Source organism: Esox lucius, chromosome 2, assembly GCF_011004845.1.
Source record: "Esox lucius isolate fEsoLuc1 chromosome 2, fEsoLuc1.pri, whole genome shotgun sequence".
NCBI classification, from domain to species: domain Eukaryota; kingdom Metazoa; phylum Chordata; class Actinopteri; order Esociformes; family Esocidae; genus Esox; species Esox lucius.
The window spans coordinates 14,303,367-14,325,970 of NC_047570.1; the positions used below are offsets into that span (position 1 = coordinate 14,303,367).

Below are 22,604 nucleotides of genomic sequence, written 5' to 3' on the forward strand. Positions count from 1 at the left end.
TATTTATGAATAGTTTATCTACCAATGTGATTTGAGGAACGATCGGTCTATTTGGGATTTAGCAACCTGCACATATTGTGATGACTCCTTTCATCCTCCTCTTAGCAGGTTAGGAATGCTAAATCCTAAATGAACCAGTCCCCCCTTCCCTACACACTCAGCCATCCTTTTACATGTTTACACTTGCTTCCCCCATTTGCATAACTGTCCCAAGGCAGAGTGAAAATGATCAAGGATGTAGGGTCTAATTAGACAGGCATTTTAACATTTGAATTTCACGCTTGTTTTATTAATTGAAAGTAGATAATGAAATGCATTTTCAAGGCAAAGGTGCGTAATAAAGATTTAATGTTTCATTCCCTTTGTGTGGCCACTAGATGGCATTAGTATATCTTTGAAGGATTATTCTTGTCAAATGATCAACGCATTAAAATGGACAAGATCCTCCAAAAAATACACTGTTACAAAAATGTGATCTCCCTTGACTAAAAGGGACATCCCCTCGTGGTCACTTATGTTTTCTAAACTAGTGACTGGTTTGCAGTGTTCCCACTGAAAATACATTTAAGGTTTATCGAGTGTACCCTTTAAATATTTAACACCTAGACAAACCACATTGAAAACGATAATGCTTCGTTATAATGAAAACGATAAGTGCTTGTATTGGCTGATCATCCGGGTTATTCAGATAGTCGCATCTAGTTGAATAAAACGGTTGATTCATTCAATGGGCCTATCCATTTTATTTTGCCAACTAGAGACCACTGCTGCTAAACACCCCTTTGGCACCAGAGACATTATCCATACCTGTATGTTGGGATTGTTAAGTGGCAAGTTGTGGGAATTTATGTGGCTGATTAGGTTAGGGTAATAAGCATAGGCCTATAGTTAGAAACATTTTGAGGAGATATAAATTCCACTCAACAATGAATTGAGGAACCCGCACCATGCTTATAACGCACACGCCATGTTAATGTCATAAAAGAAAGCCGAAAAACTACACATTTCCATATATTGAAAAAGTGAGCTATAATATTGCAAAAAAAATACTTATATCTTGGAAAATATGTTTTATGTCGTGCTTCTTATAATTGGTGATAATGTCTTTTTTTACGCTTGCATCCATTTGAATCAGATCTCAGAATTATCTAAAATGCGAGCGCCAATTGAAATGGGATGGGCGTCGCGGAGCAGTGACGCGGTCCAATCTGACATAAGACCAGGCGTTTGGTCCCTACTCCAGGTCACACTGAATTTTGCCTAGACAGGAGTCGCTTTCAAAACATTATACCCCAATATGGCAACCAGGTGGGGAATCTGTAGCGCTGGGAAAATATGCCACGATTTCACTGTGGCACTGAAAACGCTCCCTCCAGGAGATCACCAGGTAATTTCTACTCACAATAAACAGACATGTATTAACGTCACGGCAGCAACATTACAGATCCGGTTTCAGATTTAATTCTTCAGAATAAAAGTTGCCGGTAACATTTTAAAAGTAGCAGAACTACTTACAGTTGGGAGGAAATATAAACGAGAGGTGTCAAACCGGTTCCATGGAGGGCTGAATGTCTGCAGGTTTTCGCTTTCACCTTGTACTTGATTGATTATTTAGGTCACTAATTGGTTAGTTTCTGCCCTCAACCAATTTGAAGGAAAATCCAAAAACCGTCCCTCCGTGGTTTGACACCCGTGTTCTAAACTACTCTCAGTAGTGTTTTTCAACCCTGCTCCTGGCACACCCCCCTGCATGTTTTAGATCTCTCCCTGCTCTTTCACACCTGATTCAAATGATCAGCTCATTATAAAGTCCTTGATGAGCTACATCAGGTATGATTGGGTAGAGAGAGATCTAAAACATGCTGGGCTGGGTGCCTCCAGGAGCATGGTTCAAAACACTATATATAACATGAATAATAGTTTATGGTGAGTCACAATCTGAATAGTTATAAAAGTTTGAACATAATTGCTTACTCCCTAAACCAAATACTAATTTAAAACATTTTTGTTTTGCTAAAGTGATTTGACATGGCAGTCACATGCCCTAAAATCTTGGCTTTGTATAAAACTACCTTCACTTCAGATGACCGTAAAAAGGACCCTGGTAGCATACCTTGTACTGTATGTTTGTCTGGCAGAGACGAATGTTAGCAGATTAAGTAGACACATTTAGAATGTTCAACATTATTTCCTAGACAAGAATAGATGCATTTAATCTAAACTCTAACTTTACCATGATTTGAGTTATGCTTGCGTTTCGTTGACAATAGCTCTCTGGAGTGAAAGACTGCTTTACCAGCTATGGCCTTTCAAAGTATATGTATTAGTTGCAACCATACAATATTACTGAGCATGAATGAAAAGAAGATAAAACTAGGGACTTTTTGACTTGCTTAGATTTATTTGAGGGAAGAAATGTTTAGCATTTAGTAATCACAGAGAAACCTTTCTTCTCTTTACAACCATAGTAACTATGCTCTGACTATGATAGTATATAGGGTCAAACAAAGGTGTCTCCTCAATGTGTTGAATAGTTATTTAGCAGTTAGATTTTATGGAATTACTTATTTTTAAATATAATGAAGCATTTGGTTTCCATATACAATACAAAGTTAAGTACACTTGACTGAATTGTTAAATACTATGTATGCGTTAAATGTTTCTTTGCTTGGATAAACACTACATAAAATTGAAGTTAATACAAATAAACTAGTACAATAAAAAGGGTAATTTATGTCTCTTGAGATTCATAAAGAAATTTGAAGAAACTGGAAGTTGAAGACAATGTCTACATGTCATGAACAGTACTTAAAGGTCTCATCCTTAAGGGACAGAAAGAAATCCAGTGCTTACCCAGCATCTGGCGAAGACACCTGTCACCCCAGCACATGGTTTGACTGTGTGTAGTCTTAAAAGAAATTGCCATGTAGTCCATGTTGTGACTAAGAGTTTTTTTTTTCAGGAAAGGCCAAAAGCGAACGTATTGCAATAATGGTTTCTTAGCTGCAACAAATCCCAGTTTCTTTAAATATCCTCAATTACTTTTCTTCGCCATCTTATAAGAATGACCATTTAGACAACACAATCAATTCTTGTTATTTTTTTATGTACTAATGTTTATTTGACCTTATTCTAATATCATATGTTTTTTTCCAAGCACATTAACACTTACTGCCCAGATAAATAGCTGTAAACAATTTGCTATGGTTTACTCAAACATTTGACTGGTACTGTATTCAGGAATTCTATTTTCAATCACCCATTACAAAACTGACTGCAATTCTGTGTTTAGGATTGGGTTGTGGCTGCTGAAATGTATAGGGTTTAGTTGGCAGCATACATGCCACATACAGGTTTTGTATAAGCCAGAGGATGTGAAGCCATGAGTCATGTCAATAACAGATTATGGTCAATAATGTCAAAGGCTGCATTTATTGTTATCAATTTATTTCATTTGATCATCCATCATTTACCTAGGTTCAGTGTGTACTGAGTATTGTTCTCTGTAGGTATACTGAAAAGAATGGATCTGTTGTCAATTTGTTCATAAATTAAGAAAATGGTGAACACCCTTTTTCCAACATCCTTCACTTCTTTCCATGTTTGGGGAGAAACTCTAGGTTCAGATTCAAGATGCAGCAGTGTTGTTTCCATCTACATATGCTGTCAATATTGTTTTATAAGATAAATAAATAGATTCACAATGGCATTGCAGTCCTTTCATTATGTTTTTCTACACATGAATTGAAGTCTCTGAATTCTTTATCACTGAAATAGACATTAGACTAATTGGTTTTATCATGAGATTTGTGATGAATGAGGTATCTTAGTTTCATAATGTAGTTTCCTTTTAGGTTTGCTGCTGGATTTATTAGTTCCTTCCTTTACTTCATTTCCATTCATCGCATACAGTTGTTTCAGCTATTAAACTTATAACATTCTCAAAGTTAGTTTCTTCATTGTTTATTACTGGGAGTAGCAATTTCATGAATGGTGCAGTCCATATTTTAATTAACTAACCTGAAATAGAGGAAGTGGTTTGAGTGATAAGCTTGAGCTGACTATTTGATGACAACCAGTTTATATACTAGTAGGCCTTTAGCCTGTGTCATACATTGTTCACATACTGACTGTTACTACTTTATAACAGCACCACAAATAAAAAATGTGATCCTTGGTTAATCGAAAGAAAATCCCATCAACTTTTCAACTGTAAAGTGGTGGAACCTCTCAATGGTCATATGTCAATGCCAAAGCCGTTTTTATTACAGATTCCTCTCTCTAACTCTACTGTGTTAGTCATTACCCTTATCCCATTTGGTTACGAATGCAGCTTGAATTAGATTTTGTTCTTTCCCAGATTGTTGCCGTGGCAGCTCGGAAACTTCAGGACGCACAGGAGTTTGCAAAGAAGCACAGCATCCCTAAAGCCTACGGCAGCTATGAGGAATTGGCAAGAGATCCAGAGATTGGTCAGTGGCATGTCTTAAACATCATCTAGCCAGCTACTCAGCAGCCCAGCATTTATACAGAGATTGGTTTGTGTCATCGCTTAAAAATCTAGCCAAAAAGAATTAAAATCCCTTTTCCCTACTGTTTTATACAGTAAAGCATACAAGTGTGGACAGTGCAAGGCCAATATGCACTGCCTATGGAGTAGTTTGGTCACAACTTGCTGTAATACAGCCTGGGATAGAATCCAGGGTGTAAGGGCACCTTGACACTATGATGTAGTGTCTTGGACCACCGCACCACTCCAGAGGCAGCTGGATTGACACACATGGGTAAAGGCTTTTGATAATTCATCATTGGCTTTGATACGCTGATTTGTTAGAGATTATCCAATCACTGATTGACAGTTTGATTCATCAGGCAAGATTTAGAGAGGAGGTCGTGGCATCAAACCACAGGTGGCCAATGGCATCTTAATTAAGGAGGACGGTGCAATATTAATGGCTGGAACGGAATGAATGGAATGGTCTCCAACGAATCACACAAATGGCCTCCATTCCATTCACTTTTTCCAAACATTTGCTAAGAGACGTCGTTCTCTCAGCAGCGTCCTGTCCATCAAACAATTTGCAGTGCTTGCCGAGGCCAATAGCGCCGTTTCCACCAGAGCTGTGTAAGCAACACAACACGTATTCTGCTCACATACTTTAAAGAAAAGGGTAGTGGCATTTACTATTATGGTGTATAAATGCTATTGCAAGCAAGTTTGTTTATATAACAGAATTCATACATAGAAGCAATTCAATTTGCTGTACAATGAAAAGAAAAATATAAAAATGCAATAGAATATTGATACATTTACACAGAGGTTCTTCCTCTGATAGCAGCAGAACTTGGCATTACAGTAAAACGATTGGTAAAACATAAAAAACAGAAATTTAATGACAACGAAATAATAATTAAACATTGAATAGGAAAATACAAATATTCCATGAGGAAGCTATAAACACTGTTTAGCCTTACAGCTCATTCATAGGTGCGTGAAAAGAGAAGTGTTTTTAACCTGGATTTTAAAATGTATATGTGGGGGCACGCCTAAGATCTTCTGGTAGCTTATAACATTTTTGAGCAGCATAGCTGCCAAACGCAGCTTCGCCATGTTTAGTTTGGACTCTGGACTCTACTAGCTGACCTGAGTTCATGGATCAAAAAGCCCTGCTTGGTTTGTTATAGCACTAGACTGAAATACAGTCTGGACTGTACAATCTCTTTCTAAAAGCTGGGGTGTTGGCAAAGGGGCTTAGACCCCAATCTGTGTGTGGTTAATGTAAATTTATTTTTTTACAGTGTTTACTTGGGCTTTTCTTTATACATTCACCTGTTCAGTCAAATGCAAAACATATCCACTTCCTGTTTCCTGTTGTCACTGTGTGTAGACGTGGTATACGTCGGTGTCATACAACCTTACCATCTGCCAGTATGCACTGTCTTCATGAAGGCCCAGAAGAATGTGCTGTGTGAGAAGCCACTGGCCATGAACTTCAGAGAGGTGCAGGAGCTGGTGACCTCTGCTAAGATGAACAATGTCTTTCTCATGGAGGTGACATACTTTGTAATATACTGTGTGGATGCAGTCAGTGTATATCGGTGTTATCTAAAATGCTTAATACGTCTTTATGAATGTCTGCCCCCCACTTTCTCCAGGCACTGTGGACGCGCTTCTTCCCAGCCACCCTGGAAATTGGACGCCTCCTGTCTCAGGGGGACGTGGGCGAGGTGAAGATGGTGAAAGCTGACTTTGGGTTGCCGCTTATGTCCGTGCCTAGAGCTGTTCAGAAAGAGCTTGGAGGAGGGGCACTGTTGGATATCGGCATCTACTGCCTGCAGTTCATTTGTATGGTGTACAATGGAGAGAAGCCTGAGTGCATCCAAGCCACCGGGGTCTGTCTGGACACAGGTACCAACAATGTAGCAGCAATGTGACAATTGGGAAGAAATGCAAGTTCAAGACTTTGGGGGTACAGTACTAACAGTGAACCTATTGTTGTAATTGGTTTACTGCTGGGGTTAACGTAGCCTGACAACTTGCTATTATAGAAATTTATTTTATCTTACTTCATTTAAAAAAATATATATATTCCTTGTCCATTCCCTGCTTCTTAATTAAAAATATTTTGGTATCAGAGTTCTTTATAAACCTTCTACCCTACAGGTCAAATATTGGCAAACTGCATGAAGAGACAAATATGGCAACAAAAAAAAACAGTGCTACACTCAGACAACAACAGACTTGTACTACTGAACAGAGACAAAAATTATTACCAACACCAACCACCAGACAGAAAACAAACACCAGCCTTTCTCCTTGCTGTGTTTTATTGGTTATATTACCCTCTTTACCTTGGGTTCTAGAGGTCATTCTTCCAACTGTCCTTTTTACAACAGGTTATACTGTAGCTTGTAAAGATCATGCAACCACAATGTAAGTTCAATTTCTTAAACAAAGACGATGTATCCCAGACTTTGTATATTTTTTATAATCTCCTGCTGTATGGAAGTGTTTCTTATCGACAGCTACCGCTGTCCGGCTGTCCAGTGTTAATGTTAACACATGGCAACGATCTGTACAAAACGTAGAAAAACGAGTAGAACGCAAAAGTACATCAAATGTGTCGAACACGGTAATAGGCGTTTTTGTTCCTGCATTAACCATGTGGTTCTGGTTGGGCTAGGTGTAGATGAAGGCATGGTTGTCACACTGAAATTCTCCAGGAACAGAATGGCAGTGTTCACCTGCTCTATTGCTGTGACGCTTCCCAATGAGGCTTCTATCATTGGCACTAAGGGCACCATTAGGGTAGGTTTTACAAACGGGTTGACAGCCCATCGCTGATTAATCAAATCAATACAGCCGCTAACCGTAAGAAATGTAATGGCCTATTTATGTTGGCGTGTTTAGGTTCCCCAGCACATGTGGTGTCCTACCTCTCTGGTGGTGAACGGGAAGGAGACTACGTACCCTCTACCCGACCCGTACCTGCCGCTCAATTTCATCAACAGCACGGGCATGCGCTATGAAGCCGAGGAGGTGCGCCAGTGCCTTCTCAAAGGTACACCAATGTACACCATGGATTTAAAAACAACCACAAGATGCCAGCACACCAAAAAAAATTTACCTTCACGATATTGGTCTGTCTTTACAGGCAGCCTGTTAGCTCCGGGTTGGTCAGACCCCCTGAGGCCTCCCCAGTTGACTATTTTAGTATTAACCCTAAAATAGAACACCTGATTACATTGGTCAACCAAGCACACACCAGTTAAAGATGCGTTCTGCTGCTTGTCAATTGGCTGTAAGTTGCATGATCAAGCCACAAAGGATTCCCTATAAATGTCATCAAAACCAATGGCTTTAAAAATTGGAAAGACAGTTGGACAACTATGGTACAATAACTTTACTTAGATTGTGCATAAACATCCAGGTCAAAGTATTTTGTTAATCACAAGTGACTGCATTGTTAAGGGTAAAACAATGTATTTTGAACATTAGAGGTGGCCTGAAATTAGTTTAGGAAATCATTAACTAGGTCAGGACGTCTGTTAAGTAAACAGACCAGACTAAATAAACCACAATCAAATGAAAGGGATTTTTCATGAAAGAAATATGATCAGACAACTTGTGATTCTCTTGTGTTCTGAAGGCCTTAAGGAGAGCCCCAGGATGTCTAACACAGACTCTCTGCTTCTGGCTGAGGTGATGGACGAGGCACGCAGACAGGTGGGCGTAGTATACAGCCAGGACCAGTGACGAACACATGACTGTTATACATGGTGCATCTTTGTTCAATAAAATGTGAACCACCAAGTGGACTCCACCCGTTCTCCAGTTACTTAATAGGTTACCTTTTCTATAGAGTGGCTCGGAGTTAAACCTATGTGGAACGGCTTGAGCTTTCTAAAGCAACAGGTGTGAGCTGGGCTGGTTTACACAAGCCAATCTGATGGCCACTTAAAAGATTCAAGGTCCATATGTAAGAACTGTACTACTTGCGTAAATACAAGCATAAGACCAGAACAAAGCTGCAGTTGATGTTAAGTGTTACCAAGTTGTTCAGTGCCTGAGAAATTCCTTATTTAAACTTTATTGCCTATTAAATTTGTCGATTGGTCTTCTCTACTCACTTTACAGACTCCTTGTACAACCCCTGACTAGCTAATACAATTACATTCATTAAGGGAGTAGGTAGAATCAAGTGATGTTACAGTTTAAATTGCCTTCTACATTGTGCCCCCTTTAAAGCTAGTTTCACCAAAAAAAGACAGGAAAAAGATGTTCATCTCTTTTAATGATTGAAATCCAGTCAGGAAGGAAAATTCACCCAGAACACATTGTTAGACCTTCCACTCTCAGATCAAAGAAGCTGTTGAACAGTTACACACAAGGTCACCCACAGACTGGAACAAAAGCATTAGAATGAAGGAAGTAAAACAAAAGGGCTCCACCTCATCCAATGGGTTCGAGAAGGAGGTCCGCCACACCCCTTTGTCCTCCCCTCCAGTCCCCCTAGAACAACCCTGTGCTGCATTCATAATTCAGAACCATGTATTAGCTGACAGTGGTTCTTAAGTGCCAACTTAGTTAAGCTAATACATGTACAACTTTCTAAACACTTTACACCACACAAAAGTAACTAATCCAAAAAAACTGCAACTTGAACATCCAACACAGCATCTCTATGGTTAGACAAAATAAGTAGTGTTGGATGTCCACAACTAAAACTCACAAATATAAATAGAGAACGTAACATTGTCTACAGTAGACTGAGTGCAAAGCAGGTATACAGAACACAATGTGCACAGAAAAACTACAAGGGGCTCAGCTAGAACTGACAGGACTTTAAAGATGAGCCGTTTCCTTTAAACAAAGACACTACCATTTTGTTCGCATTATAGGCATGTGTGTTTTATTATAGGAGTGTGGTGTAAACTAGTTTAACCATTACAGTACAGCGGCCTCTCAAGTATGCCCGGCCTTGTTCATGGGTCATTTGAATACATACAGCAACTTCTGGTGGTGAGCAAATACAGATGTCCTGAAGAATGGGATACAGGGGAGGACAGAACTATTGGACAAGTCATCGCCGCTGACCAGCCCTTGGGAAGGAAGACTTGTGGGACGGGCAAGTCTGTCAGAGTAGAGGGATGGATGTGTGGGGGTGGTCCAGAAGGGAGGACAGGGGATTCAGGGAACCAGGACCACACGCATGGTGTTGGTGTAACCGGAACCAGGACGCCAGCCGGTCAGGACCACCACTGCGTCTCCCTCCTTGAAGAATCCTCGCTCCTTACCTGGACAAAGCACAGGTTTGACGTTTTAAGTTGGGACTTCGTGACAAAGGCTTTATAAATCCAGCTGACTACACCTTACGGCTCATTAAAAAAAACCTTGGAGTCAGACTCACCCATTTCCATAGCAAAGTTGACCCTGAGGTCGACGTCCTCGGCCCAGACATCGTGGGCGGGCTTGTTGTAGAAGACTGGGAAGATGCCCCGGTACAGGTGGGCCTGGCGGGCGGTCTGGCCGCTACGGGTCACAGCGATGATGGGGGCACGGGGCCGGTACCGGGAGATCAGGTGGGCTGACCTGCACACAGACAACAGCTCTGACTCCTGCCTAAACACACTGGCACTTTGACTTGAATAAACCCTACACACAATCTGACAGGAAATATTGATGAAACACATTAGGAAACCAGGCTATAGATTTAGAACATCTTAACTTTGAATTAGTAGAGGACAAAGTTTTGGCATAATCAAATCATAACTCAAATTATGGATTTCAATAACATGCCAAGTATGTAGTGACTGGTCTTAATGTGAACACAGACAAAATTAACATTGAATCCTGTCAAACAATTGAGCAGCTAATTATCTGATGGGGTTGCAAAGACAGTCCCTCTAGATTGGTCAGAGGTTAGAAATAGCTTAGAAAAAAAAATTATAATCCAGTTAGATTTGCTGCAGTGTTTAATACCCCAACAAACCGTATGACCTACCAGTTAACGTGGGCTCACTGACTGCTCTAAAAGCCACCAAGCTGTGGGGGAACACTGCATAATTCATTGCAGTGTCCTATTATTAGCTGGGCTTTCAGGTTAGAGGCTGGACAACAGCCCATCTGTGCATCCCCAATCAGATGTTACACCCACCCATTATTCACCTGGCTATCTCCACCCACCCTGAAACACCACACAAGCACTCTGCACACACGGACCTCCTCCTGGGACCACGCCAATGAGGAGAAAGGATGTAGACTGAGGGGTGTGCTCTACAGATCTTACCTGCCACCTGCCACCTGCCCCTCTCCTCGTCCCCTCTTACCTGCCGCTCTTGGTCAACACGATGATGGCGCTAGCACAGCACTTGAAAGAGGCCTCCACGGCGCCAACCGCCACGGCCTCGGACGGATCCCTAGTCAGCTTGCTGCTGCGCCGCAGCTCCTCGAACAGCTGCCTGTGGAAGGTGGCGGCCTCGGCTTCCCGGGCGATCTGAGCGTGTGGGCCCGAGGCAGGGGGGGGGTTACACTCTGTCACAGCACCGCGAGGCATGCCTCGCAACCAGAAAACCACAGCCGACGCTGACACAGTCCTGGTCTGTTTAGTGGGGGGGGTTAGCCAATTGTTGAGCCAGACAATGCCAATTATGGGCCCGGTTCCATTCAGCTTGGCCTTATAGCCGGTTTGACCGTGAGGACTGGTAAACGTGCGCTGCAGCCCTCCCAGTCAGTCCCTGTCTCTCCCTACTCTGGCTCCCGTCCCGGCCCAAACCAGCCCTGCCGTGGCCACCCGCCTACCTGCCGGAGTTAGTGAGCACAATGAACGCAGAGGCCAAGATCTTAAAGGAGGCCTCTACGGCGCCGATGGCGATTGCCTCGGCCGGGTCGGTGGAGTGCGGGGCCGCACGGCGCAGGTCCTCGAACACCTGCCGGTGGAACATTGCTGCCTCGGCCTCGCGGGCGATCTACCGCAGGCGGGCGCAAGAGGCACCGCGGACAGGGAGAACGCAAAGGCAGACCGGGTGAAAAAGGATGAGGAGAGAAAGGGAGACAAGAGTAAATGGAGGTTTTAGGTGAAGTTTAGTGAGACAAAAACAAAACGTACATGTTTAAAACATCTTATGGGTTTCTGACCACACAGCCACGTCACAAAAACACTCCCAACTACTTTTATGATCCCCATGGGAACTTTACGGCCTGTCTTGCATTCCATTACAACACATCACTGACCTAGCTACCTTGAAACTAGTTGGCTGTTGAGGTTTTATGAGCAGAAGAGGCCAATTAGTGTTCTAACATGCACGCCTTGCAGTCACAGGTTAGGAAGACAGAGGGCATTTAAGAAATGCTTTCAAAGCCCCAAGAAACACAGGGGAAAAAGACAGACAATGAAAACAAGCGGTTTGTAGTTAGTCAGAGTGTAACTTTCTAAAGGACAGAAGGGATAAAGGTGTACGAGTGTAAAGGATGTATTGCTCCAGTCAGATAACAAGCAAATGTCTGCAGTCACACCACCCTGAGTTCAGGGTGATTCAGCAGGGGCAGTGGAAGTCAGCCTTATGAAGGCCTGAGCAGCAAGAGGACAGCCTCAGACGTATTTTAAACTCATATAGCCCCTCTCCTGATAAACCAAGTGTGCCACCAAATACTCTAGATCATTACAGGCCATTAAACTGGCAGAACCTATGTCACTTTAGCTGACCCTGACAGACACTGCATAGATTCATAAAGGCATGAAAGCACAATGAGAAAATAATTCCCTCCACAGCATGACTGATAGTTCTGGGCAACTCAGGGCCCGGTTTCCCCAAAGCATTAAGGCTAAGTTCAGAAATGTAATGGGTTATACTTGACCAGTCAAGTGCATTAGGTTATCTTGACCTTCAAGTATCACGTCACACAGATATTGGCTAAACAGATGAATGTGTTCTGTATCTTTATAACCTCAGCAAATTAAGAAAAAGACTACAATAGCAGATAACCGCATAAGAGCCAATATCAGATTTAGAAGGAAACATTAAATTTAGTGCTAATCAAATGTACATGTCCATTCATGACTAGGCCTAAGTGTGCAACGTTCCAACTGTGCATTTTAATGAGTTAAAACACTTCTGAACCCATAGACATGGGGAAAGCGGGCCCAGGTCAGGTCTAGTGCCACTCGGGTTGTGAGGAGTCCCCCCGTCTCTCACCATGTGCTGTGTGCGGACAGCCTCCAGGGGGTAGTCTCCCTTGGCAGTCTCTCCACTCAGCATGATGCAGTCGGCTCCATCCAGCACGGCATTGGCCACATCACTGCCTTCAGCGCGGGTGGGGCGGGGCTTCTTGATCATGCTTTCCAACATCTGTAGGAAGCAGTAAGCCACAGTGTGAAAGACATCCTACCACACAGTTTGAAACCATGTCACACAAAGTAAAAATTGCTTTTGGACTAAGGAAAGTGACCAACTTGAGTAAACAACCTAAACAGTTCCAAGTAAACAGACCTGTGTGGCGCAGGTGATTGGCTTGCCGGCTCTGTTACAGCGGCCAATCATCATCTTCTGGGCCAGGAAAACCTTCTCTGTAGGGATCTCAATGCCCAGGTCTCCACGGGCCACCATGATGCCATCACTGGCTTCCATGATCTCATCAAACCTGCATGTAGATTTACCATTTTACAACTTGACATGTCCCTTTGGTGATTTGCCATTAAAAAAAATCTTACATTCAACAAGTCACTCTGGATAAGTGACAAATATGACTAAAACTTTACATTATTAGCAAGCTATGCATGCGATTTACAAATGCCTGCAAATTGGAGAACCTGTTGAAACAGGAACAGCAATTCGTATCTGATGCAACCAGCCAATGTAAAAATGTCACAATGTGAGAACGTATGGCATCATGTTACCATCTACAACTAACATTAACATTCTGTACACCAGTTAAAAAATTTGTTCATTTGTCACAGACCTGCGTACGCCCTCGTGATTCTCCAGCTTGGAGATGATCTTGATGTTCTTCCCCTTCTCCCCGAGCACCTCCCTGACAGCGTGCACGTCGGCTGCTTTACGGATGAAGGAAGCGAACACCATGTCGACTCCCTGCTCCACGCCGAACTGCAGATCGGAGATGTCCTTCTGAGACACAGCAGGCAGGTCTACAGCAGCACCGGGCAGGTTCACCCCCTTCTTACTGCCCAGTGTCCCTCCGTTCTCAATCTCACACATCAGGAAGTCATTACCTGGGAACACAGATCACCAGCCGAATCCTTGGTCAGCTCAACACCACAAATGGAATATCAAGTCTACACCATTCTGAACCCAGCAGGGAGTCGTACGTGGCTATAGGAGGACTCACCGATCTCCTTGACCTGGAGGGAGATGAGGCCGTCGTCGATGTAGATCTTGCTGCCAGTCTCCACCACATTGGTGATGTTCTTGTAGTCCAGCCACAGGGTGTCCTCATCGCAGTTCTCCTGGTAGGCATCGTCCAGGGTCAGCTTGATCATGTTGCCCTTCTTCAGCTCCACCTCAGATGTGCCGCTCTGACACACAGGACAAGAACAGAAGTCTCAATAAGTAGTGACATTATGAAAAACCTCCATCACATTGACATTCCATATACCCGACTGTTTCGCCCTGGATTTGGTATAGGAAGATGGATCTTTTTCTGCACAAAACCAATGCATAGTCTCTAGCAAACTTTGGGTCAGTCTTGTGCTGGAACGCTGGTTCTACTCACGCCCTTGATGAGTCCAGTTCTGATCTCAGGTCCCTTGGTGTCCAGAGCAATGGCAATGGGTCGATAGTGGATGCTGCCAGGTTCGAAGCTCTCACAGGCCTCACGGACATTCTTGATAGTCTCCTTGTGGTACTGTGAAATAAGAGGCCATCAGTTGAACACAAACGCTAAAGCAACCATTTCAGCCAGACCATTATGCTTCATTTCAATGACATGAGGTAGGTCATGGCATTGGCTTTTAACAGAGTGTGGATCACAATGAAACATTCAGCTAAAAGGCCAGTAAGATAACATCTAACTACGGACCATGGGTCATGAATGAGCGATGACACCAAGGAAATGACAGAGTCTAGACAGGTTCCATGACAACATCAAATGTTAATCTAACAATATACCATGCCAAGCGCCCCTTGGATTGACTGGAGTATATGTGTTGTCAATGCCCCTGCCCATCCCCATGTATACAACACTCTTTATCAGTTATAAACTTGATTGTTGTTAATGAGACCTTGTCCACAGATTAGTGACCTTCAAATCTACTCAAGATACCCTTGATTACAAAGCGCTAGGTCAACCTACCAGTCCAGATATCACACTTGGAATCAGGCCAATTTTTTTTTACATAAAAGCTATCAGTCATAGGTCATCTGTTAGTCCTAGTTTCCCTCAAGCCAGCTGCCTAATACACCAGTTCTCCACCTGGGTAACCTGATCTAACCAGGAAGCCACACCCAGTTACACTGCAGAGTCATACATGGGACACTGAAATCAATGGGAACTGCCAACCTGCTAGGTGGACAGTCCACACCCAGCTGGATTTACATGTTACTGGAACACTTTCCAGTAACATGTAAATCCAAGCATTGATTAAAAAAAATAATTCATGGAAAAGGAATGTGCTGAGCACAAGTCAATTGGAGACAGCAGACCCAGGCACCAGTCAAGTTCAAATATAATTAAAATATTGCCCAGCCCTATCAGAAATGGAAGCTTGTTTGTCTAGAGCTTGGTCTGGAACCAACATTCCAAGACAGCCTGTATTGAGTGATTCCATTCTATGGGAGTGAGGGAGACAGTATATTTAGCTAAATAAAATAATGTGGTAGGAATTTGAGCAGTACTGCTGGCATTTCATGAAATACAAACCGCATTCAAACCATTCTAGTATGAGCAGCCACATACAAGAAGCTAAACAGCCTAGACCACCTTATAACAAGGAACAAGTTTAACTGCCCATTTATGGCCCAGGTCACCGCAGTTTGCAACTCAGCTGCGCCAAATCAACATCATGTGGTGATTGGTACCTGGGCACACAGGACACCTGGGGTGAAGTGAGAGATTACTGTCGCTATACTAAGCTTATTGAGCAAATGTCTATTTTCAAGTGTTTATTGGCTGATGAAGACCTAGTTAGACGGGGTTCCAATTTTGGGCAAAGTTTCTAGGAAAGAAAAGCAGTGACGTGTTTTCATAACACAAGACCTGATATAAATTCAATCATAAACAGAGAGCATCTTGGGAGATCACTTCCAACCTGCCTCACCCGCACTAAGAGACCGACCCAGAATGTTTAGCAGTGGGTGGCCCTCATCCTCCACAGCAGTCACCCACCTCGTGAGATCCATGAGAGAAGTTCATGCGAGCAATGTTCATCCCGGACTTGATCATCTCCTTCAGCATGTCCACAGAGCGAGAAGCGGGCCCTGTTAGAGGTTGGGTTCGAACATTAGCAATAACAGAAGGCAAAATGTACATTCGACACAGACACCGTCACAGCCGCGACCTGCCGTCATCGCGGCTGAGCGCCAGGCCACTGACCGATGGTACAGATGATGCCGGTGTTGCGGGCGGTGGTGGGCTCCGAGTCGATGTCCAGCAGACACATGTGCTCCAGAAAGGTGTCGGCCATGGCAGCGCCCAGCTGCTGCGTCTGGACGAAGGCAGAGCCCAAGTCTTCAGATTTTGTACCAGGCATGATGGCAGAATTTGAGGAAGTCCTGGAGGAGTGAGAAAACAGCAGTTATGAAGCAGGTACTAAAAGCAGTTAAATTATTCACTTGAAGTTTATATAAAATATTATTAAAAGCCACAAGGTTATCTGCCCGACTGCTTTATGACCAGAGGAACACATTGATTTGTGAAGCCATTGTGTTAAATTAGCCCACAGCTTCTTGAAACAGTAGAGATTTTTTTTTAACTGAAGGTTGTGCAAATAATTGTTTGTACATTGAAGATTTTCAAAAGACTACAGCTGAAAAAACAGGAAGTGTGATTGAAGCCCTTTCCTGCTGGCAGCCATCCTGCACCATAGACCCAATGATTATCATATAACACATTAAACTGCTGTTCAGTGAGTTAATCCAAGTTTCTCATGCTCAAAAGTCAAGCCTTCCTTTTAGTACCCTTCTATCATGACAGGTCCTGAACTCACTGTAGTCCAGGCCAAATCCTCAAAGAAATTAGGGCAGCTTATTAAAGCCAACAGTCACTGAGGTAACTTCTATTCTGCCGTGTTTCCACTGGTGCCAGACACTGGTGTTTCACCCTAAAGTCCAGATTTTTCTGTTTCCACTCGGGCCAGGGTCAGTCGGCCACTAGGCCATAGCCGAGTAGCCCGGCTCTCACTTGGTGCCAAGCCCCAGACTTTAGGACTTAGGGTGGGGTTTGCAGATTGATGCGTTACGTGGTGTGAAAACATGGCATGTTATATTCGAATGGCGATCGTTTGCTTTAGGCTTCTCATAATGGTTTTCATCACATCTAACAAACAGATCCCTGATAAAATAAAGAAAATGAAGCAACTGTACAGGGAAGCAAATCCTTCTATTAAAGATCGTTTTGATAACACTTAAACTGGTTTAGTTGCAGTGTCACAAGTTTTAGGTGACAAAAGAGCCGGTCACAAGAGTTGAAGACATGCGTTTTATTACATAAGTTCAAATGCAGTATTAGAAAACTGAGCAAGGCGTTATTGTTTATTTTACAACCAGAAAAAGAATGCTTCGTACTTTACAGGTAGAGACAGCCAAATCGTGTTGATAGTTTACTCCTCCCTCCCCCACATGACCCCCTCCTTAAGTCCTTGGTACCAAATTTATAGTGGAAACAAAATGCTGGCGCCCACATTAGCATAAAATCACTCCATTGAAAGTATGGGGTCTGAGTCATCTCTGCAGTCTGCCACATCAAGTAGTGGAACAGCCCGGGGATCTGGTGGCTGGCTTAGTTACATAACCCAGGAATGTGGCGATGTGTACTGGCACTGTCGGGTGTTATGGGGGGGGGGGGGGGGGGGGCCTTTATACAACACTACCAGCCCAGACACCAACAAGTGATTGGATCACAACATGTCATGTCACCAGCCCAAGCATATTATTCAAATATATGGAGGAAGTGTCATTTCAGCAACCCACACTGAATCGTTCCTAAACATTTAGTCTGCAGCACAGTTTTCAGGCTACAGATGAGAAAGAACACGTCCCCTAATTATATTGTTGAAACTTGAACAAAAGCTAACAGGTTAACAGGCACAAAGTATTTGATAATGTAATTCACTAGCATCCCGTTTGGCTCCATCTTTTTTTACCTGTGCTTGTTTCAGAGGCCAGTTTCAGTAATCTGATGGACTTCTAAGATGTCAACTACTTATAAAAGAAGGGATTATCTGTGGCACGCACCTGGACGGAGCTTGTCCTTCACAGTACACCTGCTTACAGCAAAGCACATGCTCCCAAATAAGATCTAGCATAGACAAGTTGAATTACATAAGACGGGGATTTAAAAAAAAAAGAAAAAAAACTAAGTTGTTGTATACTGCACCCCAAAACCTCAGCAGGCTATAGATTCACCTCTGGGGTACTCATTTAGGGCAGGCTATTCTTCAGGGCAGCACAGCTCATTGGCTTTAGAGTGTAAATGCATGGTGACAGAACCCAGCCAAAGCATGCCAGGAAAACCAAGAACCTAACAGCACTGTGACATCACGCTGCCAGACCTTGGAGAAGCAGCCCATGTTGTACGTGAGTGTAGTCACATCCTCACTCCAGACTGAAGAGGCCACAGTATGATGCCAGGGGCAGCCCCAGACAGGCTGCTGAACTAAGCTGAAACAAGGCCCAGATTAACTGCAGAACACAGCAGCCTGCAGAAACGATCTTATGTCCACTGTAAACACCACAAAGGCAACATCATGGTACAGGGCAACAACAAGGGCAAAGTCAGAACAGGCTATCCTACCCTTAGGCCTCAGTTCACATGATAGAGGGCAACCATTGCTAAGTAAACTGAACAAAGCCCTAGCCCACAAATCAATTGTAATTTGGACTGAACCATCCCACACCCAATGCAGTCCTGACATGACCAAGACTACTCCCTCAGAAAAACCCAAAATACCACAGGACTGTAGCACATCACTGACTGGAAGTCAATACCTGAACCATGGCTGCTGATAGACTGAACGAAAGGAGTCAGGCCAGGAGACCGGTTCATAAGACAGTCACCATTGATGTTAACCAGTGAATTCCCTTCTAACAGCAGCTCTCTTCCTGCCTTTCAAGACCTCCCCCCCTCCTTCTGGGAGCAGCCATGACAACACATAATAGGAGCCTAGAATCCTACACTTATGACCTTCAGAGAGAAGCCGTATCCACCGCGCTCCAATGACCCAGCCACGTGACACCACCTACCCCCAGCGGACCAGCCTGTTCCTCCTGGGGACGTAGAGGCACGTCGCAACCACAGACCTCCAGGGGAACCCCAGTGTGCGTGACCCTCGGCAGAGCGGAGCGGGAAGCGCGGTGGCAGAGCGAACTGGATAGGCAGGGACTTCTGGAGTGACTGTCATGCCTAAGCATGGCTCAGGAATAAATCCTCTTCTCTCCACTGAGGAAGACGTGTTGCAGCGCACAGAGCCCAGGCTTTGAAGTCTGTGGCACGAGCCTAGCGCTCTGGAAATCTTTGCGATGTTGAAGCCCGCCAGTTTACCACGCAACACCGGCCTCACAGCCATCACTGTGTCATACTACCCTGAGAGCTGGGACATGTGGGGCAGAGAGACCAAATAATACACAGGGTAATACCGAGTAGTACCACATACCGCCATGGGGGGGCAGCAGTCAGAACATCGGGTTGAGTTCTGTGGCATTCCGCACCGTATCACACAGCAGTTCTGCCGCAGCCTTGTGGGGCACATTACTTGTAGCCACAGCCAGACTCAATGTGCCAGACTTCACCAGAGCCAAGGTTACCAGACCTCATGGGAGGCACACCATCAGTCTTGGGCCAAACTGCAGTCTGTAGGGCCACACCCTTTAACACTGCAGCAGGACCACACACACACACAGCTTCTCATTCTGACTCAACTTTCAGTGGCAGTTGAGTAGGAAAACGATGTGCAGAATGAGTCAGGAATTGGTGGGGTTTTCACCATGGAGATTCAGACTTCTCATTCAGCAGTCAGGTCATACTTCCTGTGCAGTTGAGTGTTGCATGAGATTCAACACTCTGGAAAGTTACAGAAGGAAGTGACTAAACGTAACCATGCTGAAGGACTGCAGACGTTCAATGTGAGGCCTGCATTCTACATTCATCCAGCCCAGTTCTCTAGGTACGATGCAGCCTGGGGGACAGGGAACTGACATACACTAGGCCAAGATGATAAAGCAAGTCATTGCTACAAGAGGTTCCATGTTGAGTCATAGCACCCCATACTATTGCCTAGCCCCTCCTTCCTCTCCCCAGTAATAACAGGATTCCTTACCTACTCAGACAATGTGACTTAGCCAGGCCAAAATAGCTGGCTCCCTGCAGTGACCTGGCAATTGCTGTGTAAATTATACAGCCAGGGTGGCTTGTGTCCTACTACACTCACCGGAAGAATCAGTTACATAATGGCTGAGACTCCCTGGCGTAGCAGACAGGAGGAGAACTGAACCTTGTTTGTTAGCCAGCAGTTTGGGGCATTGATCCAGGTTGTGAGGCCCGCACATCCACCCAAAACAATTCCAATCAGTAGCCAAAAGGAGTAAGTGGTAAATGACTTAAATGGTGCACATTGGTTTATCAGGCCTTCAAAGAGTTCATTTTGTTAATACATTAGGTCAAACAATATAACTTTCTCCATTTGTTATAACGACTCTGAATTTGGCATATTCTGTGCCAGGAGAGCAAGGTAACTCATACCCTAACACTAAGGTATTACCTTGACCTAGCTCATCATTAATTGCACACCTGGTGTCCCAGGTCTAAATCAGTCCCTGGTTATAGGTTCACAATTAATAAAGCTTTAGAACTGGTTTTAAGGTCAATAGTTTTGACACACTAGGCATTGTATAAATGAAATGCATAAAATCATGGCAAAGTTGAATGCCTTGTCTGAGTAAGCCAAGCACGATAAAACCGATGCAGTAACCATTAAGTAAAGAACCACAGGCCACTTACTGCAGTAAAACCGTGCCAACCGGTACTATTACAACAAAAGCACATCAGACCAAAGGAGCAAGGACCAAGATGCAAACTGATCCTCGAATTAGCAACACAAGTAACACCGTCTGCCACAATGCAAAAAAGTTTGCTTATAATCGATTTATGAAACGGATTGTATTAAAATTACATCTTAACATTCGTTTGCAGGATATAGCGTTGGCTGATGCGCCACATGTCACGTTTACATCGCTGCGTCACATTTTCTCAAACTTGAGGCATCACGATGATGAACTAGCCAATGGAATGCCAAGTTCATCGCGCAACCGCACCCACCACGCGAGGCAGGAAGAGGTACAAACTCAAGTTTATCATTCGCATCCCTTTCAATACAGTTTTATTATTTTGTAAATAGCTAGTAAGCGAGAAGACAGAAAACCCTAAATACAATGCCTCTCTAAAAATTCTCCCTCCTGTGTGAATTGTTAATAGGATAAAAGCAGCCTCCCTTACGGACAAACGACACCGTTCTTTTCACGACTAGCAATGGATAGATACAGCAACATTAAACGCAATAGATTTTTATAGATGGTTCCAAGTGGCCAATAACGTTAGAATTAGTGATATCGTACGAAAAAGGAGTAGATATACAATTCGATAATGGAGGTAAAAAAAAAAAGCATCCTTGCTTAGACAAATAGCAATGCCACTACTCTACAGACACCAGCTTGCAACACAAGAAATGAGAATGTACGACACAGCTAATATTATTCGTCAACTGCAGTAGAGCACTCGTTACGATACTCACCTTATCTTCGCTACTGAACAACTGCTAGCACTGATGTTGCTGCCTCTATAACACGCAGAGGCTCAAGGTGATCTCTCAAAGTAACCGGAACTCATTTTAACCGATACATCATGTATCCATCCGAAATAAAGTAGTCCGCTTAATACAATTTAATCGATTCCGTTAGTTTAAATGATTCACGGATATTCAAAATGTATTAATCTATATTTTCTAATATGGCATTTGTCAATAAACGCAAATCTACGTGTTGTAACAATAAACCACGGGGAATGTTTCATAAAATTAAACAATGAATGCGTGGTGATGCGGTGACCCCGATGCCCAATCAGGAATCTGAGAAGCAACAGAGTAGTATGGGGCGAACATGTGACTCTGGAACATCTAATCGGAATGGGTACCATAGCGTCATAATTTATTGTCTTTTATTTCTTTCACACTTTACTCAGTCACAATGTGTAATCGAAATAGTTTCGTAAATATAGGCCCATTATATTAGTAATGTGAAAATCACAAAAAAGAGTCACTACAAGACATTGAACATCATTGATACCGCGGTGCTTCATGGGATGCACCATAATCCTTTTCACTCCCGCGTCACTTTCTGAAATCAGCCTTCATCAGTACGTTCTTGTAATGTTCACCTGGATTTACAGTAGATATGTGGTGACACACACACAGACAGGCTCACACACACACAAACACACTAACAGTCACATGATCACCCTTATCAAAATTGATATGGTCTTCCAAAAACAAACAACATTTAGACATAACTTTATTATCTATAATTCTTGCTTTCACTTTTTTCTTTTATAATAACTCAAAGAAAGATAAACTTACAATATTGCTTTTTGCCCAAGTAAAAAAGTAGTATATTTTGTGTATTATTTTGGAACCACATTTGTTGTACTTGAAATACTATTTTTAAACAATGTAGTTTACTCTATATATGTTAGTGTGTTAAAATTATTTCATTGCTGGATTCAAACTCAAACCAAAAATCAAAGTGAACAATTGAAAACACAGGCTGTTCCAACTTGCGTGAATTTCCTCACAGCAACTCATAGTGTCGTTCAGTAGTGTGCATGGCCCCACATGCCGGTATGCACTCCCGACAACATTTGGGCATGCTCCTGATAAGACGGC

General features: G+C 43.3%; 2 protein-coding genes across 3 annotated transcripts; one reads left to right on the forward strand and one right to left on the reverse strand.

The window, feature by feature from the left end:
* The first annotated feature begins 1,197 nt into the window (after positions 1–1,197).
* On the forward strand, positions 1,198–8,314 carry dhdh.2 (dihydrodiol dehydrogenase, tandem duplicate 2). The gene is made up of 7 exons (XM_010878964.5): positions 1,198–1,387; positions 4,361–4,472; positions 5,889–6,052; positions 6,157–6,409; positions 7,185–7,309; positions 7,412–7,562; positions 8,151–8,314. The coding sequence occupies exons 1-7, from the start codon at positions 1,298–1,300 to the stop codon at positions 8,255–8,257; spliced, it is 1,002 nt and encodes a 333-aa protein (XP_010877266.1). The 5' UTR covers positions 1,198–1,297; the 3' UTR covers positions 8,258–8,314.
* A 461-nt stretch (positions 8,315–8,775) lies between these two features.
* Positions 8,776–21,578, reverse strand: pkma (pyruvate kinase M1/2a). Of its 2 annotated transcripts, none has more exons than XM_010878993.4 (11): positions 21,459–21,578; positions 16,049–16,227; positions 15,842–15,933; positions 14,231–14,362; positions 13,847–14,033; positions 13,460–13,730; positions 12,991–13,141; positions 12,697–12,849; positions 10,831–10,997; positions 9,912–10,093; positions 8,776–9,798 (listed from the first exon to the last, which is right to left on the reverse strand). In XM_010878993.4, the coding sequence occupies exons 2-11, from the start codon at positions 16,203–16,205 to the stop codon at positions 9,692–9,694; spliced, it is 1,599 nt and encodes a 532-aa protein (XP_010877295.1). In that variant the 5' UTR covers positions 16,206–16,227; positions 21,459–21,578; the 3' UTR covers positions 8,776–9,691. The 2 variants fall into 2 exon arrangements, with proteins under 2 accessions (XP_010877295.1, XP_010877286.1); XM_010878984.4 differs by lacking the exon at positions 10,831–10,997 and adding an exon at positions 11,303–11,469.
* Positions 21,579–22,604: the final 1,026 nt, after the last annotated feature.

Excerpts from the sequence above, each read along its gene's own strand:
- dhdh.2 (XM_010878964.5), top strand. The coding sequence starts at position 1,298 with ATGGCAACCAGGTGGGGAATCTGTAGCGCTGGGAAAATATGCCACGAT. Across the intron at positions 1,388-4,360 it reads TCCCTCCAGGAGATCACCAG|ATTGTTGCCGTGGCAGCTCG; the intron begins GTAATTTCTACT and ends GTTCTTTCCCAG. Across the intron at positions 7,310-7,411 it reads GCACTAAGGGCACCATTAGG|GTTCCCCAGCACATGTGGTG; the intron begins GTAGGTTTTACA and ends TGGCGTGTTTAG.
- pkma (XM_010878993.4), bottom strand. The coding sequence starts at position 16,205 with ATGCCTGGTACAAAATCTGAAGACTTGGGCTCTGCCTTCGTCCAGACG. Across the intron at positions 14,363-15,841 it reads TCTCTCATGGATCTCACGAG|TACCACAAGGAGACTATCAA; the intron begins GTGGGTGACTGC and ends CTTATTTCACAG. Across the intron at positions 9,799-9,911 it reads CAACTTTGCTATGGAAATGG|GTAAGGAGCGAGGATTCTTC; the intron begins GTGAGTCTGACT and ends TGCTTTGTCCAG.